Raw genomic sequence first — 25,835 nt, 5'->3', positions numbered from 1 at the left:
AAACTTTTACTGGCATGGATAGTTATTGTTTACTCTGCAATTAGTAAAACCTATATCAATTTGGCTCATGCTTACTATGTCTTAAGAGGAGGGAGTGAGGGACTATAGGCATGCAATAATTTACCTAAGGAATAGATATATATATAATTGTATACTTGTAGTACCAATGATTTTGAAAATATCACGTCTGCAAATAAAAAGAATGAGTAGTACGCATTTTTATTTGTGTTTATACATCCAATTTCATAAGTGAATGTTCACATTCCATATGCGGATATACAAGTGAGGAATTTCTAGAACTTTTTATTATGACCAATCGTATGCAATAATTTGGTTAGGTGCTGTAATATATGAAAATGACAAAATATTTACTACTTTTTGGTGTAGAATTGATTGGAAATAAACAATATATATACTTCTTTTTGGTACGGAATTGATTGAAAATATGTTTCCCTTCTTCATAGGAATTAGAGGGGTATTACTAAAGTATAATTAGATAGCCATTTATAAGAAAATATACTTTGAAATTTATAAACAAGAAGAAGATCTATATACATTCAGACACATATACATAAAAAAAAAATAGAATACTTTCACCTAGGGAATAGAGAAGAAAGTTTTGCAACATGGATCATCGGAGGAAAAGAAACCAATATAGCTCTTTAAATTGTATCTTAATTTCTTTGAACTTTGTTATTCAATTAATCAGAGGACAAAATGGAGAATGGTTTGTAATTTTCAGCCGATTTAATAACAAGCTATGAAAACTTCCTTGAGATATGTTTGAAATGAGAACTTGTTCTGCTCTAATGGAGATCTTTTATCATTTGTTTGCATTTTATTATTGAATAATACTTTGTGCATGTCACTTATGTCTACTTAGGTTGCAAATGTTCTTGCTGCTTTTATTCCATCTCTATAGGCCATAATCAGCATTTCTCAATCAATTTTATTTCGATTGCAGGTTGTTGTTTGTTGCAAATATAGTGGTAATGGCCAACAGGACAATTGATTCTTTTTTCAAGAAAAGACGTCTAGAACCAAGTGGAAGTGGTGAAATTCCTTGTCCTCTTCGTGATTCTTCTCCTAAGCATCAAACAAAGAAATTTTGTAGAGCTGAATCATTAGAGTTTGATATTTCATCCATAGAACGTGATCTTGGAAAGAGAAAATCCATTTGGGAATATCTAGAGCATCAAAGGGATGAGGTACGGAGAGCATATATTAAGTTTGGGCCATACCAACCTGAGCTTCCGATTGAATCAATGGTTGTTGACAAGAAGGGCCGACATTTCCTTTTCTCTTGGTATAAATTGTTTCCAGATTGGTTGGAATTTTCTCCAACAAAGAATGCTGCCTTTTGTCTTCCTTGCTCACTTTTTTCCAAGCCAACGGACCGTTTTGGATCAATGGCCTTCACAACTAGTGGATTTAGATCATGGAAGAAGGTAAATGATGGAAAAAATTGTGCTTTTTTAAATCACATTGGAAAAGATCCTAACTCATCACACAAAGTGGCAATGCAATGCTATCATGATTTGGGAAACTCATTGCAACATCTTGACAAAATTATTGAGAAGCAAAATTCTGAGCAGGTTGCAAAAAATCGGTTGCAACTTCAAGTTTCCATAGATGCTGCAAAATGGTGTGCATTTCAAGCGGTGGCTTTTAGGGGTCATGATGAAAGTTTAGATTCTAACAATCGAGGTAATTTTATTGAGTTGATCAAGCATGTGTCTTCTTATAATGAAAAAGTGGCTGCTGTGGTTCTTGATAATGCTCCTCGAAATGCATCTTATACTTCTCCTACGATCCAAAAGGAGATATTGTCCATTTGGTCGATCAAGATACAAAAGCATATTCGAGAGGAGATTAGTGATTCAAAATTTTCTATACTTGTTGATGAGGCTCAAGATAGATCAAAAAGAGAGCAAATGGCTATTGTTCTTAGATTTGTGGACAAGCAAGGCTATATTCGAGAGAGATTTTTTGACATTGTTCATGTGCACGAAACCAATTCCTTGACTTTGAAGAAGGAGATATGTGATGTCCTTTCTCGCCATAATCTTAGTGTGCAAAACATTCGTGGCCAAGGATATGATGGAGCTAGTAACATGCGTGGAGAATGGAATGGACTGCAAGCATTATTTATTCAGGAGTGCCCCTATGCATATTATATTCACTGTTTTGCTCATCGACTGCAATTAACATTGGTAGCAACATCTCAAGAGGTAATTCCTGTGGAACAATTCTTTACAAACTTATCTCTTCTTATAAATTTAGTTTCATCTTCTTGCAAACGGGTGGACCAACTTAGAGTTGCTAGAGCTGCTAGAATTGCTGAATTGATTGCTATTGATGAACTTGAGACTGGTAGGGGTCAGAATCAGATGGGTACCTTAAAACGGCCAGGGACTACAAGATGGGGGTCTCATTTTAGTTCTATCTGTAGCTTATTCACAGAATATGAAGACATTTGCTCTGTCCTAATTGATGTTATCAATTATGGAAATACATCAACTCAAAGAAGTGAAGCTAACAGAGTTTATGATTTCATGACATCCTTTGATTTTGTTCTTGTTATGCATATGATGAGGGACATTTTAGGATTTGCACAAGTACTTTCTCAAGCTTTACAATGCAAATCTCAAGATATTTTGAATGCCCTTAAATTGGTTTCAGTAACAAAGGATCGACTTCAAAGTTACAGAGATAATGGATGGAATGAATTGTTCACCAATGTAAAGACATTTTGTGATGCACGAAATATAGAGATGCCTGATATGAATGTCATTTATAAAGCAGGTCGAGGAAGAATTCGAAAACAAAATGATCCAATTACCATGGAGCATCACTACAGGATTGATGTGTTTTTGGCAACGGTTGATTCTCAAATACTTGAAATGAAGAATAGGTTTAAGGAAGATGTAATAGAGTTGCTTATTCTTAGTTCAGCATTGCACCCCAAAGATAATTTTCAGGCTTTCAATATTGAACAAATTTGTCAACTTGCAAACAAGTTTTATTCAGCTGACTTCACAGATCAAGAGAAGTTACACTTCAGAACTCAATTAGAGCTTTTCCAGATTGAGTTTTCCTGTAATTCTCAGCTTCAAAATTTGTCATCACTTCAGGAGTTGTGCCAAGTGTTAGCGAAGACAAGAAAGTCAATGTGCTATACTCTTATTGATAGATTGATTCGTCTTATTTTGACTCTTCCTGTTTCAACAGCTACAACAGAGCGTGCATTTTCTGCTATGAAAATCATCAAGACTTGTTTGCGTTCTAGGATGGAGGAAGACTTTCTTGCCAACTCTATGATAATGTATATTGAGAAAGAAATTGCTAGAACTTTTGATGTAAATTCAATCATTGATGACTTTGATAAAATTAAAAGTCGTCGTGCACAATTTCATATGTCTCACACAGTCAAATAGATTTGTAAATATGATGATATTTTTGTATATGTGAAGCGTATAAGTAATTTTCATTCTATATAAGGTTGTTTCTAATCTTGTGGTATATATGTTCACATTATTTTTTTTTTGTAAATATATTTTACTTTCATTGTTATAGACTCGCCCCCCCCCCAAAGTTAATTCCTAGCTCCGCCACTGGGTGGTTCACGACGTTCCTTTGACGAAGTGCATGAAATATCACTTTCGAACTTGGTGAGTGTACTACTCACTTGTGTGTTACTATATGGCTTTGACACTTGAACTTGATGAGTTAAATGTTATTGCACCATTGATATTGATTGAAGTGAGGGTGTACTTTATCACTCTCACTTATTTCTCATGTTATTGGAATGTTACATGAAATGAAAGTACATGACTTGGTGTCGTTTGGACGAGTATCCAACGACCATGATTGTTATCATTGAGCTCAACCCTATTGGTAGTTGATTGAATCGAGCCGGCGAGGGCTTGGTCGTGACAATTAATGAGCCTTGGGAAAAATGTTATATGGAATCTTGTAGTATGAGAGACTCTCGATTCCGGTATACTCGAGTAATACCACAGTGCAAGTGTTTGGAGTTCGGACCCGGTAGGGGAATGTTAGGTGGAAGGAATGGAAGTAAAGTGAAGTCTACGGTTGGTTACTTTTAAACATTGACGGAGAGTCAATGAGATCCGATCAAGAATGCAAACTAGGAAAAGGGCTCTTGAGAGCCGCCCGTATCCTTTTATCATCATTATTGATGTGTGTCTTTATTTACTTTTGATGAATTGGACTGAAAAGTTTGATGCATCTATGAACTTGGTTGCTTGAGTAGTATTATCTCATTGGGCAATTAGCTCACTCTATTTCTTTTGTTTTCCTTATAGGAAAATAAATACTTTTGGACTGCAATTGATGTTTGGTTGCCGAATTGAGTTAGTTGGACATATCTTTTGTATAGCTCATTTATTGAAACCCTAAATGTACTTTTGGGTCCATTTCTCTTTTGTTTTGGCAAACCATACATGTATCCACTTTTGAATACTTTTGTATGCCACTTTGGCTTGTAAATGCTAAATTTCAAGATGTGAATGTTTGCTTGATATTTGGTTGCGTTCTGACGGGTCAGTTACTATTCATAGCCGACTCCGGTTTTTTTTTTATTTTGACATTTTGACTTGTTTTCACGCGTTTGTAAGTTTCGGAACGTATTAGCTCGCTCTATACCGAACCGTTAGTCCTGGCGAGAGTTGGGCAGGCAGTCCGCTAACCCCTTTGGTTCGCCTTAGGGGAAGGTGGGGCTGTCATAGATTGAATACACGGTTCCTTTGGAATTTTAAACTTTCATTTAAATCTTGATTTTCGAAGGTTAAACCTCTCTTGATGCGTTTTCTTGGTCATGTAACTCCCTTGATTAATGATACTTCTCTTCATAACCGAATTAGGGACTTCAACCCTATTCTTATGGCCTCGATTTCCGTGAGTTTGAACTCCAAAAAGGGAGCGTTTTGACTAGAGTAGTTCTTGGTTAATTGCACTAGTTTTATACTTGAACCTTAGAACCTTAGCTTTGACTTTTACTAGAAAAATAAGTGGAGTCTTGGATATGTTTGACTCCATTAGTTTGGAAAAAAAAATATGAACGCTCTTTGTATTCTAAAGTTTAGACGTGAGATTTGAACTTTTGGGAGATGAAAACCATCTACCCCTTTTTTCTCAATTTTCGTGTCGAAAGTGAAAATGGTACTTTCACTTGGATTGAGATTTACTTACCACGACTTGAATCAAAAATGACTTTTGAGCTCTCTTGAGCATTATTCCAACGTTTTAGCTAGAAAATCTTTTTTAACTTGACTCGAACTTGTGACCTTAAAAGTGGGTAGCGAGAAAATATTTTTCTTCTTAGCCTTGGTCGAGCACCTAGGTAATTGTGATTGTACATGTCTCAGGTGGTCGCAAAGACGCCAAAGAGCTAGTTTGACTTCTCGCTTCACTCTTGTTTTGCCCTTGACTTGTTGTGAGTGTCAAGTGCATGTTAAATGCTTATATGTTTGAAATGATATGTGTACAAGTACTATACATGATACGTGAACTTGTCGAGACGAGGGTATACTTTATCGCCCTCATCCTCTCTCTCTCCTGATTACATAATACTTGTTAAATAAATATATGTGACTTGTACTTGTACATGAACATGTTTAACTCGTGAGCATCGAGCGGAAGCATGCACCACACTCTATTGGAGTGGGAGGTGCCTTTCATACCGATTCAGTGCTATGATCAATTTTCTGAGCGGAAGCATGTACCACACCATGTTGGAGTGGAAGGTGCCTCTCATACCGACTCAGTGCTATGAACGATTCTCTAAACGAAAGCATGTACCACACCCTGCTGGGGTGGGAGGTGCCTCTCATACCGACTCAGAACCATAAACAATTCTAAGTCGATCGGAGCGATATCTCATCGACCACTTATACTTCTAGGGGACACCCCAACCCATTGGCTACCCTCATAACTCGAGCCAGCAAGAGTTTGGTCGAGAAGTTTGGTGAATCTTGGAAAATATTATATGTTGATCTTTTGAGATCTCGCTAGACATACTCGAATAGTATCGCCACTTCATACATGTTTTGTTCCGGATCCGTGTGGGTGTTAGGTGGATGGAGGAAGTAAGTGGAGCACTACGGTCATGTTACTACTTGGGTTGACAAAGGATCAACCCCGATGGCAAACTGATCGAGATGTGGAGATAACTCCTGAGAGCTCATGTATCCTCCTTGTGTGTTAAATTCCTACTTGTGCACTTGAATGAAATATCACGTTTAAAGTTGCTTTTAAACAAATTATTTGATTGATTGGTGTTATGTGCTTGCTTGTTTGTTTTCTTGGCCTCACTGAGCGTTCGCTCACCCCTTTAAGTTATTTTCCTGAACAGGTTTTGGAGGTGGATTGAAGGTTCTAGACTAGCGACTTGGTGGGTGCTAGTATACCTTTTGTATGAACTTTTGTTGGCTCTTTAAGTGTAATTTTGTTATTGTTGGTTGGTGGATTGTAACCGTAACTTTTAGTTTTGAAGTTATGGCTTGTATATTCGATGTACTTCTTATTTAGTCGTTGGATGTTTCGTGGCTCTACATTAAGCGTGAACGAATGCGTGAGTTCTGACGAAAGTTGGGCAGGCATCCCGCTGATACTTTAGGGTTCGCCCTAGGGTGAGGTGGGGGCGTCACACCTATGCCTGACTCCACTGCACCCTTGCTTCATCCGTGCCCTTCTCCTCCAATTGTATCTCTTTTTGTCTAACCTTTTCCTCAGCTCAAGCGACATTATAAAAAATGTTCCCAAAAACTTCTTTGTTCCATTCATGCAAAAGCTTCTTTTAGCCTCTTCAATTTCGTGACAAACCGTCTCATTTCATAACCCGAAGCAGTCTGGACGCTACTTCCATAAAACTAGAGCTATTAAGCCACATATGTTGAAATCGTAACGACCATGGACCCGAGTTTGAGCTTGTCTGAAGCTACAACAACATAGGAGTATGATCTGAGGCTGTTCTATTAAGATGCTGCACACTGCATCTAGGAAAGAGACACTGCCAATCCGAATTCATAAGAACCCTATCCAACCTTTTCCATACATGTCTACCTTGGCAAATACCAGTCCAAGTGTATCAACTCCCCGGCGATGTGACATGCTTCAAACCACATATTGAAATACATATTCAGCAAAATCTGCTATTGCATTCAAGTCTTGTGGAGCTCGCCCCAAATACTCGTCAACAGACGTGACTATGTTAAAGTCTCCACTTATTAGCCATGGTTTGGCATCTAAGCTTCCAAAAATAGACACCAAATCTGACCATAAAGTCCTTCGTTCGATATGCGAACACTTAGCATATATGAAGGAACAAAAAAAAAACAAAATTCTAGGATTCATGGGAGATGCTAAATGTATAAATTGGTTTGCATTCCTTATAGCATCCACTGCAAAACCAGATTTCCACATCACCATAACTTATCATAACAATTTAATCATCATAACTTATCATAAGAAGGTAAAAATTATATAAGAAATTTAGGTATTTCACATTTGTATTATCACTTTTTATTATGCATTATTTGTTAGCTAAAGGTCATGATACATTAATTTTTTGGAATATATAAAAACTTACAAAACTTATTTAACAGAATTTATATACTTCTTAATTTTTATAATAATTTATGATAATTAAATATTTTACATAATGAAAATTATATGTCTAAAAAGAAATATCAATAAGGGGTGAGTAGCAATTTCATTTTAGCCCTAAATAAATAGTTTGTTATGTAAAATTCTTAACTATCATACAAACTAAAATGTATATATTTCATTGAATATGTTATGTAATTTTTGCATTATTAAAAATAATATATCATGGCATTTAGCTAACAATAAATATATGGTAAGAAATTGTTAATACAAATGTGAAATACTTAAATTCTTTATATGAAGTATATGAATTATATATGAAATACTTAATTTTTATATGGTTGCAACTGTTCATCCTCATGTACTAAGGGATCCATCACAGGAGTCTTCCCACATTTGGAGTAGGGCTGATCGACAAAAGTAGCATCCTATTCCGCAATGATTGGCAAAAGTAGAGTCCTGATCCGCATTAGAAGTAGAGTAATCGACCAGCTGCAAAACATGTGATAAACCCATCGAGGAACCCAAGAAATTGTGGATATGATCAAAACTATCATCACTCTGATAATAGGGACAGAGTCGTGTCTGTGGCACATTAAATTTTTTTTTTATAATGATGAATTTGAAAAAAAAAAAAACAAATTGTGCAGATTATGTAATTGTAGAGATTAATTAATGAACATAATTAATGAAAATCCTTGCAAAATTTTTTTGATCTAAAAATTGTAAAGAGCAATAAAAGTCTAGTTAAGTAGTTAATGTCCACATAAATTCATAAAATAAAATTGAAAATCGTCTTAAAGTATCATGAAATTGGAAGTGAGAAAATTTAATAACAGAAGTTAGGGAAGTTTTACTTGAAAAAAAAAACTCTGTCATTCCATCAAAATGCACCTTGCCTCTATCCCGTAGATTGGTAAGGCAGTCACAACTCCAATGTATCCTCCTATGTGGAAAATTTTGCAGAACCTGTAACCGCTCGAACCTCCTTGGTTGCAACTGTTCTTCCTCATGTGCTAACGGATCCATCACAGGAGTCTTCCCACATTTGGGGTAGGCATGATCGACAAAAGTAGCATCCTATTCCGCAATGATCGGCAGAAGTAGAGTCCTGATCCGCATTAGAAATAGAGTAATCGACCAGCTGCAAAACATGTGATCACCCATCGAGGAACCCAAGAAATTGTGGATATGATCAAAACTATCATCACTCTGATAACAGGGACAGAGTCGTGTCTGTGGCACACTTGAGGAAGAGCCAAACGCGGGTACGAGGGTAGTTATAGTAACGAAGACATACCCGAACAAGAACACACTGTGTGGAGAAAGATGTAATAGTGGGAGCTGGGATGTAGATTGGGGGAAATAGGGATATGGAAGCAGGGAAAGGGAGAGGATTGAAATGGAGAGATATGGAGAAAGGGTAAAGTATGTCCCAGAAATGGGTTGGTGCGAGTTGTTCATTCCAAAGAGGGGGTATTTATAGAAGGTTCTATCATATCCAACAGCTATAAAGCCATTGATCCAAATTTCTTTTATAGAGAAAAATACAGTTTTGGTATCCAAAACATATGAGTGGTTTTAATCTCTAAACTTTGGACAAAAATAAATTTGATACCCAACTTTCAACTTTTGAACATATTTAGTATCTTGATGGTTTTTCTCAAATTGTTACTGAAAAAGTCACATGATAATCACGTATTCAACAACGATGGATAGAAGAATGAAAGAAGGAATCATTCCTCCGAATAAAACAGTGGGAAAATGGCCATTTTCATCCCTAAATTTTTTTTTTCCGTCGATTTAGTTCCTAACTTTTATTCTTGGCCAATTTAATACATGAATTTAATTTTCGGATCCAATTAAATCCTTCTACGGTGGTGCCACCGCCTTTAGCTCCTAATTTAACATTAAACAAGGGCATTTTGGGAAATGCAAATTATCTCTTCTCTGTTACCAACCTATGCCACCAACAACCCATCTCCTCCTTCATGATCGGCAATTTTGGAATACCAGCAACACCAGTAAAACATAAACACTAAAATATTTTACTGGAAAAATGGCCATTTTGTTCATGCTCAGGGGGTCATGTTGTTTCAAGTTCTGCTGAACAGATGTGGATGTACAGAAAGCTAGAAGCAGAGCTGCATTCTGGACCACGAAGCATTCCACGTATATCTGCACCAACTGTTGGGCCTTCTATTGCACCACCACTACCAGTTCAACCGCCTTATCTCCGACCTCTTAATTTTCCACCAAATAGTTCATGGGATGTGCGTGGTTTGAACAACCATATGCCTAGAAATCCAATTTCACCTCTTGTAATGCCGGATGTTCATCTCGTGTAAAGCCATCTTTCCCTGAGCGAACTTCCAAAGATGAATCTCAGCTGAACCATCTTCCAAAGTAATCGGCATCGCCGCTGCCGCTGAACCCTCTTTGAAATCTCAAAATTGTGAGTGACTCTCTCTCAAAGCTGAATTTGTTCTCTTTGATGCATTTGACCCGAATATATAAGAAAATTCCTTCGTGCAATCTGATGATAGTGTTGAACAAAAGGAACAATCAGATGGCTCTAGTTCTGATCCAGAGCATCGTGGTATTCTGCTGCCTAGAGGCCACCTTGTTGTAAAGCTTTTGGAGAGCGAAGATGTTAAAAGTTGCTTTCCTGTTACTCAGAGCTGTTTATTCTTATTGGTCTGAAGTAATTTGCGTGTAATATACTTATTATCATTTGCTTTGCAGATTTTAGCCACGTTTGCAAACCCCTTTTCAAAAAAGCAGCATGGTTGAGACCTAAAGCGACAAGGTCATGCTCCAGAGAAATAAAAAAGCTAGACCTTTAAGGGCTGAAATATTGGGGAACCATTCACCTACATTTGCAGATTTCCTCTTCTACTTTCTCAATTATAATGTAAACTCAAAGGTGGATGGAAAGAGAATGAGAAGAGAAGAAGGAGGAGATGGGTTGTTGGTGGCAGAGATTGGTAGCAAAGAAGAGATAATTTGCATTTCCCAAAATGCCCTTATTTAATATTAAATTAGGAGCTAAAGGTGGTGGCGCCGCCGTAGAATGACTTAATTAGATCCAAAAATTAAATTCATGTATTAAATTAACCAAAAATAAAAGTTAGGGACTAAATCGACGGGAAAAAAAAGTTTAGGGATGAAAATGATCATTTTCCCTAAAACAGTTAGTATACCTTGCCCCTAGCAGGATTGATTCTTCCCATGCATTCGTCAATACGAAAGAAATCATAAACTTCTAACAGGATAGCACAATTCCACAGTTCTGTCGCTAAACAATTCCTGCAAGTATGCTGGAATCTCCCAAAACCTAGTTTGGGGGCTATAACAGCAGAGAGAGAGTACTTGACTTTACATTAACATAAGAGAATATTGAGTTTCATATATTTCTTTTCCAGAGTTGCCAAATGAGTTAAAAGGAAACATTCGAACATTTCTTTCAGAAGCACCAAAAACTTACAACCTGATCAATTCATAAGCAAAGTTATGGGAAATTTTCAATAGAGATTTGTGTGACATAAGAAAAAGAAACGGCAAGGAAGAAAAATAGAAATACAGCATTAATTCCATTGGCCGGGAGCTACAGTCAAGACGTGCCAGTCAATTATTCAGTACTTAGGTTCTAAAGCCGCATACTATAAAATTCTAAATACTAAGTCAGATTTGAATCCATCAATCCAACCGCTTAAAAGTCACAGAAGAAAGTCTAGTTCTAGAAAAAGATCCAACAACTTCAAAATAAAGTGGTATAATTTAGAGAGGTTCCGCAATAAAATGTCAGCCTCGATTTTGTTAAAAAGAATTCCGCCTTTTTTCCACTTCAAGAATCCATAGCAACAGCTTCCGGCAACCGCCGTAAATTGATTGGTGAGACTAGCGATTTGAGTGGGATGTGGGAAGGTCCAAGCAATCTCTTCTCCTTTGGTATACAAATGCCCAGAACTCCCAAAACTTTCCTCACCTCATTTGCCAATTCTATTACATAGTCATCTTCATGGCCAATATCAAACATGGCTTTCTCCAATAAAAAGAGGTAGTCTCTGTTATTGCCACAGGGACCAAAGGCCGTTGCAATTTGCCTAATGAGACAAATTAATGTAATTAAAAAATGACACTGCAAGTGTTAAAAGTAAAATAAACAGAGCAAAAACTACATGATCGTCACCTTGCCATGTCTTCCAAAGGGGCAGGGCCTAGGTAGTACTTATTTGAGACAGGGTCAGGGGTGGATGTAAAACTACAAAAACCCAGACAACTCAAGATAAGAACTTCAAACAGATACACATTCGTGCATGAGTGGTTGGTTGAGGTGTGGGATACATAAGTAAATGGTATGATGGACAAAATGAAAGCAGCTAAAACTTACACTATCACACCAGTTAGGGCTGGTTCCTCAGTGTCTCCTTCCTGAATTTAAAAAATAAATCAATAAATTTTGAGAAAATAAAATCCAAATCACAATGCCCTTGATTTGGTGCGATTAATTACAAGCTATACTTCTTCAGAACGCTCACCTTATAAAAGTCCACAAGAGTCTTCTGATCATACTCGCATTCTCTTCGTTGTAAATACTACACAAGTTGAAGCAGCATGAGCAGAAAAATCCACTGCATTTCCGTGATAAAAGAAATAATAAAACCAAATCATAAACACATACCTCCATTGCTGCTTTTTCCTTCTCCGGTCCTCCTCCGAAGCAATATGCAGCACCCCACTACAAGAAAGAATACAAATGACGTCAAAAAGATGGCAACTGAACAATGTGATTTAAATTCAATTCATTTGACTGACGAATTTCATCTTAAACAGAAATCAACATAAATAATAAACCATTGACTTATCCAAACCTTATATGTGATTAATCAATGAACATTTATAATTTTAGTAATCAGACAAACAGTTTATAGCATTTCTTGTTCAATTTTACCCTTCCACAAGCAATCGCTTTTTCCCATTATCAAAAACCACTCAATACTAGAAGAATTAAACAGAAAGCCCACTTACGCAAACTGCCCCTTGTATCTGTTCCAAGGTGCAAGTTCTTGCCGGTCGCTCAGGAGTGCCCCTATGGTCAATGCAAGCTGCCCAAAAAGACAAAAAAAAAAAAAGTTAAGGATAATACTAATAAAATGACAAAATATGTCTTGCAAAAATTAGGAATATGAAGAATTGCTTACCAAGATCGAAAACCCGGCGATAATCCTTGATGAAACCTATTATTTTCTCTTCATATTCGAAACCGGGATTCCAAACCAATGAGCCATATCCAAACAGCCAGAACACCATCTTCTCTAAATTATCGGCTGCAGCAAATTGCACGCCATTTTGTAATATTAGCATACACCGGTACCAAAAAAAAATTCAAATCTTAATCAGGTATTCCAACACAGAAACGGAGAAATGCCACCTAAAAAGTGTAAAAACAATTCATTCATTGTACAGCAATTTGTGATTCGAAACTCCAGGAAAACAAAAATCAACGGAATGACCAAATTTTTGCTCAACCGGAAATTCTTCCAAACAGAAAAACGACATCGTTGCAGTCCCAAGAGCGGGACTTCAATACAAAGACAGGCTTACCTAACAACGAATTGAAGGTACCAAGGTAGTAATGCCAACGAAATCAGTGTTGAAGAATTTCACAGTCTTATATAGCCCTTCAAACTTCGATTTTGGATTCCGGATTCGGAAATCAATCAATTAACCAACCAATCAATCAATCAGCCGATAGAGGGAAAAAAAGGCGAAATCGAAGGTTTCAGGAAAGGAAAACCCTAGAGAACGAGAGAGCTTTTATGATTTTCTCTTCGAATCGCTGAGTCTTTTTTCTCCCGCTGTCTCTCGTTCTCTCTATGGTTTTCGAGAGAGGGTATCGCCAGGCCAGAGAAGGCAATCTTATAATCGGTGGATCCGGTAAAAGGCCACAAAGAGAAAAAGAAAAAAGAAAAGGAAAAAAAAGGTGATGATAATGTATGTGATATGTAATGACGCATGGATTCATGTACCATGCCGTGTTTTATGTACACCATACATGATTGCATACAATTACAATTTACAACCCACGTTCAAATCGGGGGAATTCATGGACAATAACTAAAAAATGGTTATTTTTGCATTCATTGACTTCGTTTACATATAAAATTAATTGCCTATCAAGAATGTATACTAATTGGTAAATAAGTTAAATAAAACGTTGCCCTCTACCATTCTACACTTTGCCAAAATTAGGTGGCCAATAGTTACTACTATTTTTACACTATTATGTAACCTTGACTAAATTCATTTAATTTATTTTATGGGATTATGCTAAGAGACTATGAAATTATTAATCTAATTTTTAAAGTCTATATTTTCCCTTATCTCTTGTAGTGTTTGTAATTTGAAGTAAAATTCAAAAGTAAAAAGACCAATACTATTTCATTTAATTTGAGAAATATTAGACTAATAATATTAAGTACTACATGAATGGCTTGCTCTTGATTAATTATTTTCACTAATTATAGACTTTTATTTTAAATAACCAATATTTTGGTATGCTCGTATAATTCTAAATTCAAAATATAGAACTTTTTAACAGTTAAAAATTAAATTGTATATTTTATCAAAAATTGGTTTTTTTCTAATTTTGGTTATTTTATTTAACCATTTTTCATAATTAAATTATGTAAAATCTAAAACAAATGAAAACAATGCGGGAAAAAATCATATATTGGGAATTACTAATACATCATAACATAAAGGACATCATACTTGTGAATAACGTTTTAAAATTATGCTAAAATTATGTCAACGCGTGTTCGTGTTTTGTTCGGTGCATGATTTCCAAACAGATGCATGTTCATGACCATTTATGATATGCCGACGCTGGAGGCGAGTGCACCGAATCCAGGTTCATTGAACTTGGACGGTTTCTCACTCGGAAATTTAAGTCAACTTCCAGCACTCGCGCATGTCAATTTCGCGTAGCATTGAAAGCACTTCTCGCGTGACTTGACCGGTCTGACTCTTAATATTGAACCGGCATATAAAAAATAAATGAAACAGATACAATGCACCTAGACGCAATTCAGTTGGCACATTTGCAAATTTAACAATCGCTACCGCAACCGTCGTACGATGTTTTAAGTTTAGGAAATGTTTCATAAACCTCTCTAGAGATTTTGATAATTTCACCTAGCCCCCTCTTGTTTTGAGTATTAGACTTAATCATTAGGGCTAAGCCAAGACAGTCCTTAGAGTTATTCCGTTACAAAATTTAGGATTCGAATATTAAATCTGATAGTTAAGAACAAAAATGCTGTGAAGAAAGATAGGCAGTTCAAAAAAAGAAAAGAAAAAAGGAGTATTAGATTTACCTCCCTTGTCAATACAAAATAATCATACTAGTTCTACTTACACTTAAACTTAATTCCAATATCAAATAAACAAGAACTACAGAAAAAGGAAATGAAGCACAAGTTACCTTCTTTTCAGGCTTTTAGTTTATAATCTTTTTTCATGCCCTTTTTTAGGGATCATTTTGTTTCTTTTTTGCTTATTTTGGGCTTGGTTTAGGCTTTTTGATGTACTTTCAAGCATTCTATGTTCTTATTTAAATCTTTTTCCTAATCAATGAAAAATGTAATTTTTACTTCTAAGAAAAAAGTATGTCAGCAATTTATTTAGTTATTTATTACGTTTTGTTCTTGTTTTTTGGCTGCTAGTTGGTGATTATTGTGGGAGTGATAAGAATGAGAGTAGTGGTATTCTGTTGTTAGTGGCAGTATTAGTTCTAACACTTTAATTATCAACATTGTAGTAGTTTCTTTTCTTCTTCTCTTTTTTTTTTCTAAGCAAATAGTTTTAGATTTTTATTTAAAACCTGTATTATTTATAAGGCTTTCCTACTCAAAAAAACAAAAATAGGGGATATAAGTATAATATTCAAAGCAAGATGGATGCTAAGTGTCATAAGCCTCAGAAGAGGTTTATGAAATTATCACTTAATTTTATCCAGATTTCTACAAGGAAAGAGATAGAAAAAAAGATATTATCTTTAACTCTCTAAAAGTTAGTTAAAAATGTGGATTGATACTGTTGTTTGGCAATCATAAAAACTAATAAAGATCACTGTATTTCGAAAATGTTAAACACGTAAAAGTTCTTATATGACAAAAATTAGGAATGTACTAATCAGAAGATTGAGAATTCATAAGTATGTAATAAGTTTTAGTAAATTTGTAATTGAAGAATTTACAACTAATCATCTATTATTTTGATTATCATCTAAAAGCCTAATTTACGAGAACAACCCTAACTCTTACTCAGAAAAATAAAAAAGAAAAAGAAATTTTGCACCCAATTGATAGCTCCCTAGCCATTTCCATAAGAAAACAATGGAAGATCCTCCATCTACTATCTAAGACGGGGAAATTCATATGTAATAAGTTTTAGTAAATTTGTAATTGAATAGTTTACAACTAATCATCTATTATTTTGATTATCATCTATGAGTCTAATTTACGAGAACAACCCTAACTCTTACTCAAAAAAATGCAAAAGAAAAAGAAATTTTGCACCCAAATGATAGCTCTCTAGCCATTTCCATACAAAAACAATGGAAGATCCTTCATCTACTATCTAAGACGAGGATTTGGGCATAAAATATTAAAGGTTTAGGATGTGTTTTGCAAGCGAAAATGCGGTGGTAGTTCCTCGGGTTTTTGCATGATTGGTGGCGCTTCATCTGTTTTTGCAAATAGATACTAGATAAGCAATCTACTTTTTAAGCTCAATATTTTTGTGTAAAATTTGTTGGATTTGAACATATTTTTGCAGGTGGTCTATGGTGGAGTGGCTATGGTATTGGCCACAATCGTCCCTCTATCATCTGTTCAAGTCATTTCGTTGTCAGATTCATAATATTACGAGGCGCATTCATAATATTACGAGGTGCAGTGACAGAAAAGCCCCACCAAAAATGGTGGCCAAGTGTGATATGTCGTGGCGCTGGTGACTGTGTCACGTCCACTAAGATATGGGATTTTCTTTGAAAATTACATAATTTAAGGAATATGCTACAATTAAATTTTAGGTAGCCAAACTATTTCTGACAATATTGTATCAGTACCACGAATACAAATTTATCAATCCTTTTACTGCCAATCATGAATTCAAAATATCCCACACTCCCAGTTCTTTCAACGAATTATCAAAAAGAAAAACATAACAACTTTTATCTGTATTGGTGCACTGGTACTTGATAAATTAACTTGTTTAGCATTGAAATATCAAATTGACTATCAAGTACTACTTTTAATACTCTGCAAGAATATTTTGTCTTAGAGGACGTGTGACATTGCCCTGAGCTTAAAGTTATGATCGAATATAATAGCATAAATATAAGTGTTTGAACGTTTGACAACTACTCTTTTCAAAAGGATTGGGATCCAAAGAATCCATATTCATTCCACACATTGCAACAATTCAAGCAAAAGAAACTTCAAAAAATTTCAAGATCACCCCAAATACGTCGGATGATTCAAGCAAAAGTGGACGCTGTCAATCTTTGCGACGAAGAAAATTTCCGGTAAAATCGACCAGAGGAGGCAACTCTCATACTACGAATATAACTAAAAAAGAATAAAGTTTGAAAATAGTTCCAATTATACCAACAAAAGACATGCAGAAAATTCGAAGATAAGAACTGGACAAAATGGTAATTTTCACAAATTATCGAGCCCAACAACTATAGTACTACATACACCTAGCAATTGGGCGGGTTTGGCGGATTTTGAGCAGGTTGATATTGGGTTTTTACTTAAATGGGTTATACCCAACCCGCCCAACTTTAAATTGGGTTAATTTTGGATTGGGTCATATTGGGTATTTTCAAACCAAAGACCCAAATATGACCAAATATATTAATTAATAAATTTTGATGCATAAATTCTCTTAAATATATTTTTGCATGCAAAAAAAATTTTTCACACACTAAAACAATTTTGGTTCAAGTTGGATATAGCATGAAAAAATGGTATACCAATATTAAACAAGATCCAATCACGCCTTAATTAAACTGAAATTTGATAAGAGAGATACAATTCTCAACCAATTAGTTCAAATATCACTATCCAATTTGAAAATTCTTCAAAAAATTAACGCAACATTAGAACAGGTCCAATGACAACACAACCATCCACCAGTCACCAATAAAGCACATTCTAATCCTTCAACAACTCACTGAGGAAAGATAAACAACTACTCAACACCCCCAAAATGTTAGAATTCAAAGCTAAAACTAATTTGCTTTGTGGAACTTGGGCAGCATTCAAACCCAGTGATATAACAAATGGACATATACTGGAACATCTGCAGTAAAAATAAGATGGGAAGTATTAGCAACCAACAAATACGCAGAAGCAACGAAAGAATTGGACACAAAAAAGACAACCACATTCTAAATAAACACATAGAACTCATGTTACCACTTTCTGTGTAACTAGAAAGCACAGCAATCATATGCAGATATCCACTTGAGAACACTTCAAATGCGTACAAGTGAAAACAACAAATTATCCTAAATCAATCTTCCAAACCAACTAGGCACTCCACAAAGGGTAGCACATTGTCAAGATTTCGCAGTCAGCAGTTCATAGTGGAGTCAAAGATCATGCTATTATGAAAGTCAAATTAGTTGCTAATACCAATCTTAGATCATTGTATCATGTTTCACTAACAAGGCTTCTGGCAGGTCAAAGAATCAACATCACAGAGGTAAAAAATGCCAATAAAGCTGACATATTGCCTGGAAAAAGACATGCACTCTGAATCAGTTTTTGTAGTGAATCACTAGTGATAATACCCAAACAACATAAATTCTAACCAGCGAAAGGCCAATCACCTTTGTACAACAAGATATATAAGATCATCTTATTAAGATGAGTTAAAAACAGAGTATCACCTGTGCGAAATTCAAATATGTCATCCTCTATGTAACAAAATCCTCCACGTGCTGTATAACAAAACCTGGTGGCAAGACAAAGAAGTATTCTAAGACAACAAAAGTGAAACTTGAAAAATCATGACATTCCATGACCATACCCATTATACACCAGGAGCACAAATCACAACTCTAACTAAAATAACAGTAGAAAGCAATAACAAGTATTCTAAAATATCAAGTTCACATGACATACTTACTAAGTATCAACATTTGAAGATGCATCTTGTTCAGCAATTAATCTACTAATATCAATTCCAAGATCTTACTCCTCGTCTTCTTGTTCAACTTCAAAATCTTTATCAGGACTCTCTAAAATTTAGCAGATTTAATCAACCAATGAAGAAAATACTTAAAGAGATCCTAAGCTACTGAAAATTAACAGTCAATGCAACTAAATATCTAATTTACCTTCACTATTATACAACCAATCTCGTGTACACAGTAGTGCCTCCACATTATTCGACAATATAGAAGTTCAAAATTTTCCAAGAATTCTCCCACCATGACTAAAAGCAAACTCGGATGCTACAGTGGTAATAGGAATACTTAAGATATCTCGAGCCATAAGTGAAAGTTTAGGATATCTAATTCTACTCTCCTTCCAATAAGTCAAAACAATCAAATCTGGTTGTTGCTTACGATCGACTAGTCGCTTCTCAAGATACAACTCCAACTCAGATTTGTTACCACTTGCCCCTTGTTGAGATGGTACACATCAAAACCCTGCAAATATCATAAATATTGAACGTTTAAGGTTATATAAATTGAAACAAAATACAAAAACATATGAATCAATTTTACTCACATCCATGAGATCTCTAGTTTGTCCATCATCACCATCAAAAGTACTCTCCATTGGTGCATCAGTAATACCAGTATTGGTCTTAGAGTACTCTTCGAACAAACAAAACAACTTTTGTTTAATACTAAGAACCTTTTCATCCCGTGATTGAGGATCCAACACAAAAAAACAATATTCCACAAACTGGAGTTTGTAACGAGGATCCAAGATAATGGCAAATGATAAGATAACACTATAGCAGTCCCAATACTTTTGAAATTTGGTCTTCATATTAGAAGCCATTTCACTAGTCAAAAAATCTGGACTATTGGCCTCTTTATTTATGAGACATTGAATCTTCCAAACATTGGGAAAGTATAAATTAGCTGTGGGGTATTTACTTCCCGAGAACAAAAGTGTCATGTCATAGAAAGGCCTCAAAAACTCTGCAATCTTTTCGACCCTCTGCCATTCCTCTTCTAAAGGACACAACTTGTAGTCATCATCCACATCTTGAAGTCGAGAAAATACATGTCTAAAAAGTAAGGCCCTCTCAAGCATCAGATAGGTAGAATTCCATATAGTTACTATATCCTGTCGCAATTTCTTATTTGTCTCCAATGACAGTTGTTTCACCAATTCGGCAAACTTTATGACCCTATTTTCAAATCCTTTCACATACTTTACACTTTCTCTAATTTTATAAATTGCTTCATCAATCATATCCAATCTGGCCTTTACTATTAAATTCAACACATGTGCACCACAACGAACATGAAGAAATCCACTTCCACAAATAGAAGAACCATTAAATAAAAAATAAGTTTGCAATAATCTAGTCACTCTATCATTGTTTTTGCATTATCAAGAGTGATGGTGAAATTTTTTTTTATCAATTCCCCATTCTTTTAGAAAATTAATCAGCTTCTCGGATAAATTTGGACCATTATGAGGAAGGGGTACATGACGAAACACAACTATTCTCTTCTATAAATTCCAATTCTGATCAACATAATGTACTGTAAGTGACATGTATCCATCACTAGTAATAGAAGACCATAGATCATATGTCAAACAAATTCGGCCTTGTACAAGTTCAAGCTCTTTTTTGACCTTTTCTTTTTCTCTTCTATAAATCTTTAACACATTAGATTCAGATGTGAAAGGATCTGAAAGTAGGGTCATAAAGTTTGCCGAATTGGTGAAACAACTGTCATTGGAGACAAATAAAAAATTGCGACAGGATATAGTAACTAGATGAAATTCTACCTATCTGATGCTTGAGAGGGCCTTACTTTTTAGACATGCATTTTCTCGACTTCAAGATATGGACGATGACTACAAGTTGTCTCCTTTAGAAGAGGAATCACAGAGGGTCGAAAAGATTGCAGAGTTTTTGAGGCCTTTCTATGATATGACAATTTTGTTCTCGGGAAGTAAATACCCCATAGCTAACTTATACTTTCCCAATGTTTGGAAGATTCAATGTCTCTTAAATAAAGAGGCCAATAGTCCAGATTTTTTGATTAGTGAAATAGCTTCTAATATGAAGACCAAATTTCAAAAGTATTGGGATTGCTATAGTGTTATCTTATCATTTGCCATTATCTTGGATCCTCGTTACAAACTCAAGTTTGTGGAATATTGTTTTTTTGTGTTGGATCCTCAATCACGGGATGAAAAGATTCTTAGTATTAAACAAAAGTTGTTTCATTTGTTCGAAGAGTACTCTAAGACCAATACTGGTATTACTGCTGCACCAATGGAGAGCACTTTTAATGGTGATGATGGACAAACTAGAGATCTCATGGATGTGAGTAAAATTGATTCATATGTTTTTGTATTTTGTTTCAATTTATATAACCTTAAACGTTCAATATTTATGATATTTGCAGGGTTTTGATGTTACCAATCTCAACAAGGGGCAAGTGGTAACAAATTTGAGTTGGAGTTGTATCTTGAGAAGCGACTAGTCGATCGTAAGCAACAACCAGATTTGAATGTTTTGACTTATTGGAAGGAGAGTAGAATTAGATATCCTGAACTTTCACTTATGGCTCGAGATGTCTTAAGTATTCCTATTACCACTGTAGCATCCGAGTTTGCTTTTAGTCATGGTGGGAGAATTCTTGGAAAATTTCGAACTTCTATGTTGCCGGATAATATGGAGGCACTACTGTGTTCTCGAGATTGGTCGTATAATAGTAAAGGTAAATTAGATATTTAGTTGCATTGACTGTTAATTTTCAGTAGCTTAGGATCTCTTTAATTATTTTCTTCATTGGTTGATTAAATCTGCTAATTTTAGAGAGTCCTGATAAAGATTTTGAAGTTGAACAAGAAGACGAGGAGCAAGATCTTGGAATTGATATTAGTAGATTAATTGTTGAACAAGATGCATCTTCAAACGTTGATACTTAGTAAGTATGTCATGTGAACTTGATATTTTAGAATACTTGTTATTGCTTTCTACTGTTATTTTAGTTAGAGTTGTGATTTGTGCTCCTGGTGTATAATGGGTATGGTTATGGGATGTCATGATTTTTCAAGTTTCACTTTTGTTGTCTTAGAATACTTCTTTGTCTTGCCACCGGGTTTTGTTATACAGCACGTGGAGGATTTTGTTAAACAGAGGATGACATATTTGAATTTCGCACAGGTGATACTCTGTTTTTAACTCATCTTAATAAGATGATCTTATATATCTTGTTGTACAAAGGTGAATGGCCATTCGCTGGTTAGAATTTATGTTATTTGGGTATTATCACTAGTGATTCATTACAAAAGCTAATTCAGAGTGCATATCTTTTTTCCAAGCAATATGTCAGCTTTATTGGCATTTTTTACCTTTGTGATGTTGATTCTTTGACCTGCCAAAAGCCTCCTTGTTAGTGAAACATGATACAATGATCTAAGATTGGTATTAGCAACTAATTTGACTTTCATAATAGCATGATCTTTGGCTCCACTATGAACTGTTGACTGCGAAGTCTTAACAATGTGCTACCCTCTGTGGAGTGCCTAGTTGGTTTGGAAGTTTGATTTAGGATAATTTGTTGTTTTCACTTGTACGCTTTTGAAGTGTTCTCAAGTGGATATCTACATATGATTGCTGTGCTTTCTAGTTACATAGAAAGTGGTAACATGAGTTCTGTGTGTTTATTTAGAATATGGTTGTCTTTTGTGTGTCCAATTTTTCCGTTGCTTCTGTGTATTTGTTGGTTGCTAATAATTCCCATCTTACTTTTGCTGCAGATGTTCCCGTATATGTCCATTTGTTATATCACTAGGTTTGAATGCTGCCCAAGTTCCACAAAGCAAATTAGTTTCAGCATTGAATTCTAGCATTTTTGGGGTGTTGAGTAGTTGTTTATCTTTCCTCAGTGAGTTGTTGAAGGATTAGAATGTGCTTTATTGGTGACTGGTGGATGGTTGTGTTGTCATTGGACCTGTTCTAATGTTGCGTTAATTTTTTGAAGAATTTTCAAATGAATTGGATAGTGATTTTTGAACTAATTGGTTGAGAATTGTATCTCTCTTATCAAATTTCAGTTTAATTAAGGCGTGATTGGATCTTGTTTAATATTGGTATACCATTTTTTCATACTATATCCAACTTTGACCAAAATTGTTTGTGTGTGAAAATGTGTTTATGTGTGTGAAAAATTTTTTTTGTATGCAAAATATATTTGAGAGAATTTATATATCAAAATTTATTAATTAATATATTGGGTCATATTTGGGTCTTGGGTTTGAGAAGACCCAATATGACCTAACCCAAAATTAACCCAATTTAAAGTTGGATGGGTTGGGTTTAACCCATTTAATTAAAAACCCAATATCAACCCGCCCAACCCATCCAATTGCTAGGTGTACACCAAACCCCCCTGTGAAAAAGGTTCTCCACTCTTAGTCTATATGGTTAAAAGGGATATGCTGCTGATCTTTGCGAGAAAGAAGCTGAATTTTGGTAAAATCAAGCAGAGGTTGCGGCAACTCTCATACTACAAATATAGCCCAAAAAAAGAATAAAGTCTGAAAATAGTCTCAACTATACCAATAAAAGACGAGAAGAAAATGCAAAGAAAAGAATTGGACAAAATAATAATTTTCGCGCAATATCGAGCCCAATAGCTACAATAATATATATCAACTACTCCCTTAGGTCAGCAGCAAGTTGGTTCATCAAGAAGACTGCCATAACCACCTCAGCATCAACCAATTCTCTCAAACCACATCAATGATATATAGGCAGACAACCACACCCACGTGGTAGTGATTTTCCTTGTCTATATGGTTAATCATAAGGCTAAGTGCTAAACCACATTCTTTTCTATTGATTTCTTTATGTTGTGGGTTGGGTTGGGTGGAGGGGGTTTCGGTTTTCTAAATGTTATAAGGTTGTTTAAGACTGGCAATTAAATCCAAACTCAAGAATCCGTCCAATTTGTCCACTAATTTTAAAGGTTGGGTTAGAGCAATTAGATGATCGATCGCTTTTAAGTTGGGTGACAAAAATTCAAATGTTTCTTGGGTGGATTGGACTTTTAGTTGGACATCTATTGACCCAAATTAACCAAATACAGTTTAAATGTTGGAAGTCTTTATAGTTAAAGTCAACTAAAGAGTCAAATGTTGGAAGTCTTTATAGTTTCTGTAGAAGTCTTCTGTTTTTTTCCTCTTTTTTCTTTTTTGCTATGAATTTTTAGCTAATTACTTCTATCATTTCACATCTCTCCGTCAAACATAGTTGCTAAATCTCTATATTTTTTATTACCTTATGAATTGGTGCTTCATATTGTAAGATCGAACTACATTGATGTGCCTGTGCAACTGTGTAAAGTAAAGCTACTAGATTTCTTTCTTGTCCCTGGAGAATTTGCATTGGTTGGAGGTTAGTTATAAGGAATGTGCAGATGAAATTTTAGAATTGGTGATGTCCTTACTTGTTTTCTTCTAATTTTCTTTTTTAGGAATTTTACAAAAATTTATTTTGAGCAATACAAACGAATCAAGTTCAACCTTTAGGACTAAAACAAACCAATGTATTTGAAATTTCAAAAATTAGATACTTATCATATAAGGATAATTTTAGAAATCATTAGCCAATTTTGACGAATGACTTATTATTCTTGAAGTTTTCAAAATTATATGGCACTTTTTATTTTGACACCCACTGAATTAAAAACGGCGTGGATTGGGTTTTTTCCTAAATATTTTTCCATTATTTAGTTTTTTATATAATTTTTGGATTTTCCCTTTACAAATAATAGTAATAGTTTAATGGTATGCGAACCTTGATTTTCCTTCATATTTTTAAACTATTCTAGAGCATATTATTTTTCTTTTAAAGTATTTATTTGAATTCTAGCATTCAATTTGCAAAATCACTGTTAATTGTAGTTATTAGTTGCCAGCACAATGTATGCATATTTAAATATACACACACATACATATATCATTAGAAAATTGAAGCTTTAATCAAGTAAACAATATATGCTTTATTTATATTTCTTTTGAACAAACAATATGAGTATATAACATATAAATTATGTAGGTAAAGTTCAAGGGAATATTAACCCATAATATTACTTTTGACATTTGGAGTTTGTCATTTTATACCTAGTGGAAATAGTGAAATGTATGTATGTTTAGAAAGTGTGTGTAAAAATGTGTAGGAAGAGTGAAATGTGAGCAGGTATGTGCGTGAGTTGAGCATGAAAATGTGCAACAAATAGTTTGTAAGTATTTTTCAAAGTGAAAGTGTGTTTGTGAGATAGAGAGATAGTGATAGAAAATGTGTTAGAAATAGTTTACAAATATTTCATCAAATGAAAGTGTGTGAAAATGTGTGTATTGGAAAAATAATATGTCCATTCAAGAATTTAAAAAGTTAGTTTGCGTGTGTGTGTATGTGTGAAGGTATGTTAGAGTGTATTTTAGCGTGTTTTTTTTTTTTTTGGTCTGGAGGCTAATTCCCCAAGACTGGGCAGAGCTTTAACCCCAAAGATACCCAACAACGGTAGCATGTGAGGGTCGAACCTGAGACCTTACTGTAACTACAGACGACCAGTCCCAACCGAGCTATCCACGGGGGACTATTTTAGCGTGTTTGTATATGAGAAAATGATGTGTTTCTATGCAATGAATTTAAGAAATAAGTGTGTATTGGCACGTGTAAAAGTGTTTTAGTGCATGAAAATATGGTTATGCATGTGAAAATGTATTTATATGTGTGAAAAAAATCGTTTTATGTGTGCAAATATGCGTGAGAGAGTATTATATATCAAAATATATGAAAGAAAAAATATCGCCAATTTGGCCTTTCAACATTTTTACTTAAGTCGATTTCATCCCTGAACTTTTTTTTTAGTCTAATTTAGTTCTTAAACTTTAATACTACAACTGATTTGG

At 34.9% G+C, this 25,835-nt stretch overlaps 2 protein-coding genes across 2 annotated transcripts; one reads left to right on the top strand and one right to left on the bottom strand.

Moving 5' to 3' along the window:
• Positions 1-992: 992 nt before the first annotated feature.
• Positions 993-3,437, top strand: LOC113780415 (zinc finger MYM-type protein 1-like). The gene has a single exon (XM_027326218.1). It carries the CDS (start codon positions 993-995, stop codon positions 3,435-3,437), a length of 2,445 nt encoding a protein of 814 aa, XP_027182019.1.
• Positions 3,438-11,120: 7,683 nt separating this feature from the next.
• LOC113779687 (gamma-glutamylcyclotransferase 2-1-like) lies at positions 11,121-13,539 on the bottom strand. Its single transcript, XM_027325369.1, has 8 exons — positions 13,237-13,539; positions 12,834-12,959; positions 12,661-12,737; positions 12,314-12,370; positions 12,171-12,227; positions 12,023-12,063; positions 11,822-11,893; positions 11,121-11,735 (listed from the first exon to the last, which is right to left on the bottom strand). Exons 2-8 carry the CDS (start codon positions 12,940-12,942, stop codon positions 11,477-11,479), a joined length of 672 nt encoding a protein of 223 aa, XP_027181170.1. The 5' UTR covers positions 12,943-12,959; positions 13,237-13,539; the 3' UTR covers positions 11,121-11,476.
• Positions 13,540-25,835: the final 12,296 nt, after the last annotated feature.

This window comes from Coffea eugenioides, chromosome 8 (assembly GCF_003713205.1).
Source record: "Coffea eugenioides isolate CCC68of chromosome 8, Ceug_1.0, whole genome shotgun sequence".
Classification (NCBI taxonomy): Eukaryota; Viridiplantae; Streptophyta; class Magnoliopsida; order Gentianales; family Rubiaceae; genus Coffea; species Coffea eugenioides.
The sequence above is the reverse complement of the archived record's forward strand: the minus strand, read 5'-3'. Positions and strand labels throughout refer to the sequence as shown.

Bases quoted from the DNA above. Each gene is read 5' to 3' on its own strand.
- LOC113780415 (XM_027326218.1), top strand. From the start codon at position 993: ATGGCCAACAGGACAATTGATTCTTTTTTCAAGAAAAGACGTCTAGAA.
- LOC113779687 (XM_027325369.1), bottom strand. From the start codon at position 12,942: ATGGTGTTCTGGCTGTTTGGATATGGCTCATTGGTTTGGAATCCCGGT. The intron at 12,228-12,313 runs GTATGTGTTTAT...CAACTTGTGTAG, and splicing joins AGGAAAAAGCAGCAATGGAG to TATTTACAACGAAGAGAATG. The intron at 12,064-12,170 runs GTGAGCGTTCTG...TTTTAAATTCAG, and splicing joins CTCTTGTGGACTTTTATAAG to GAAGGAGACACTGAGGAACC.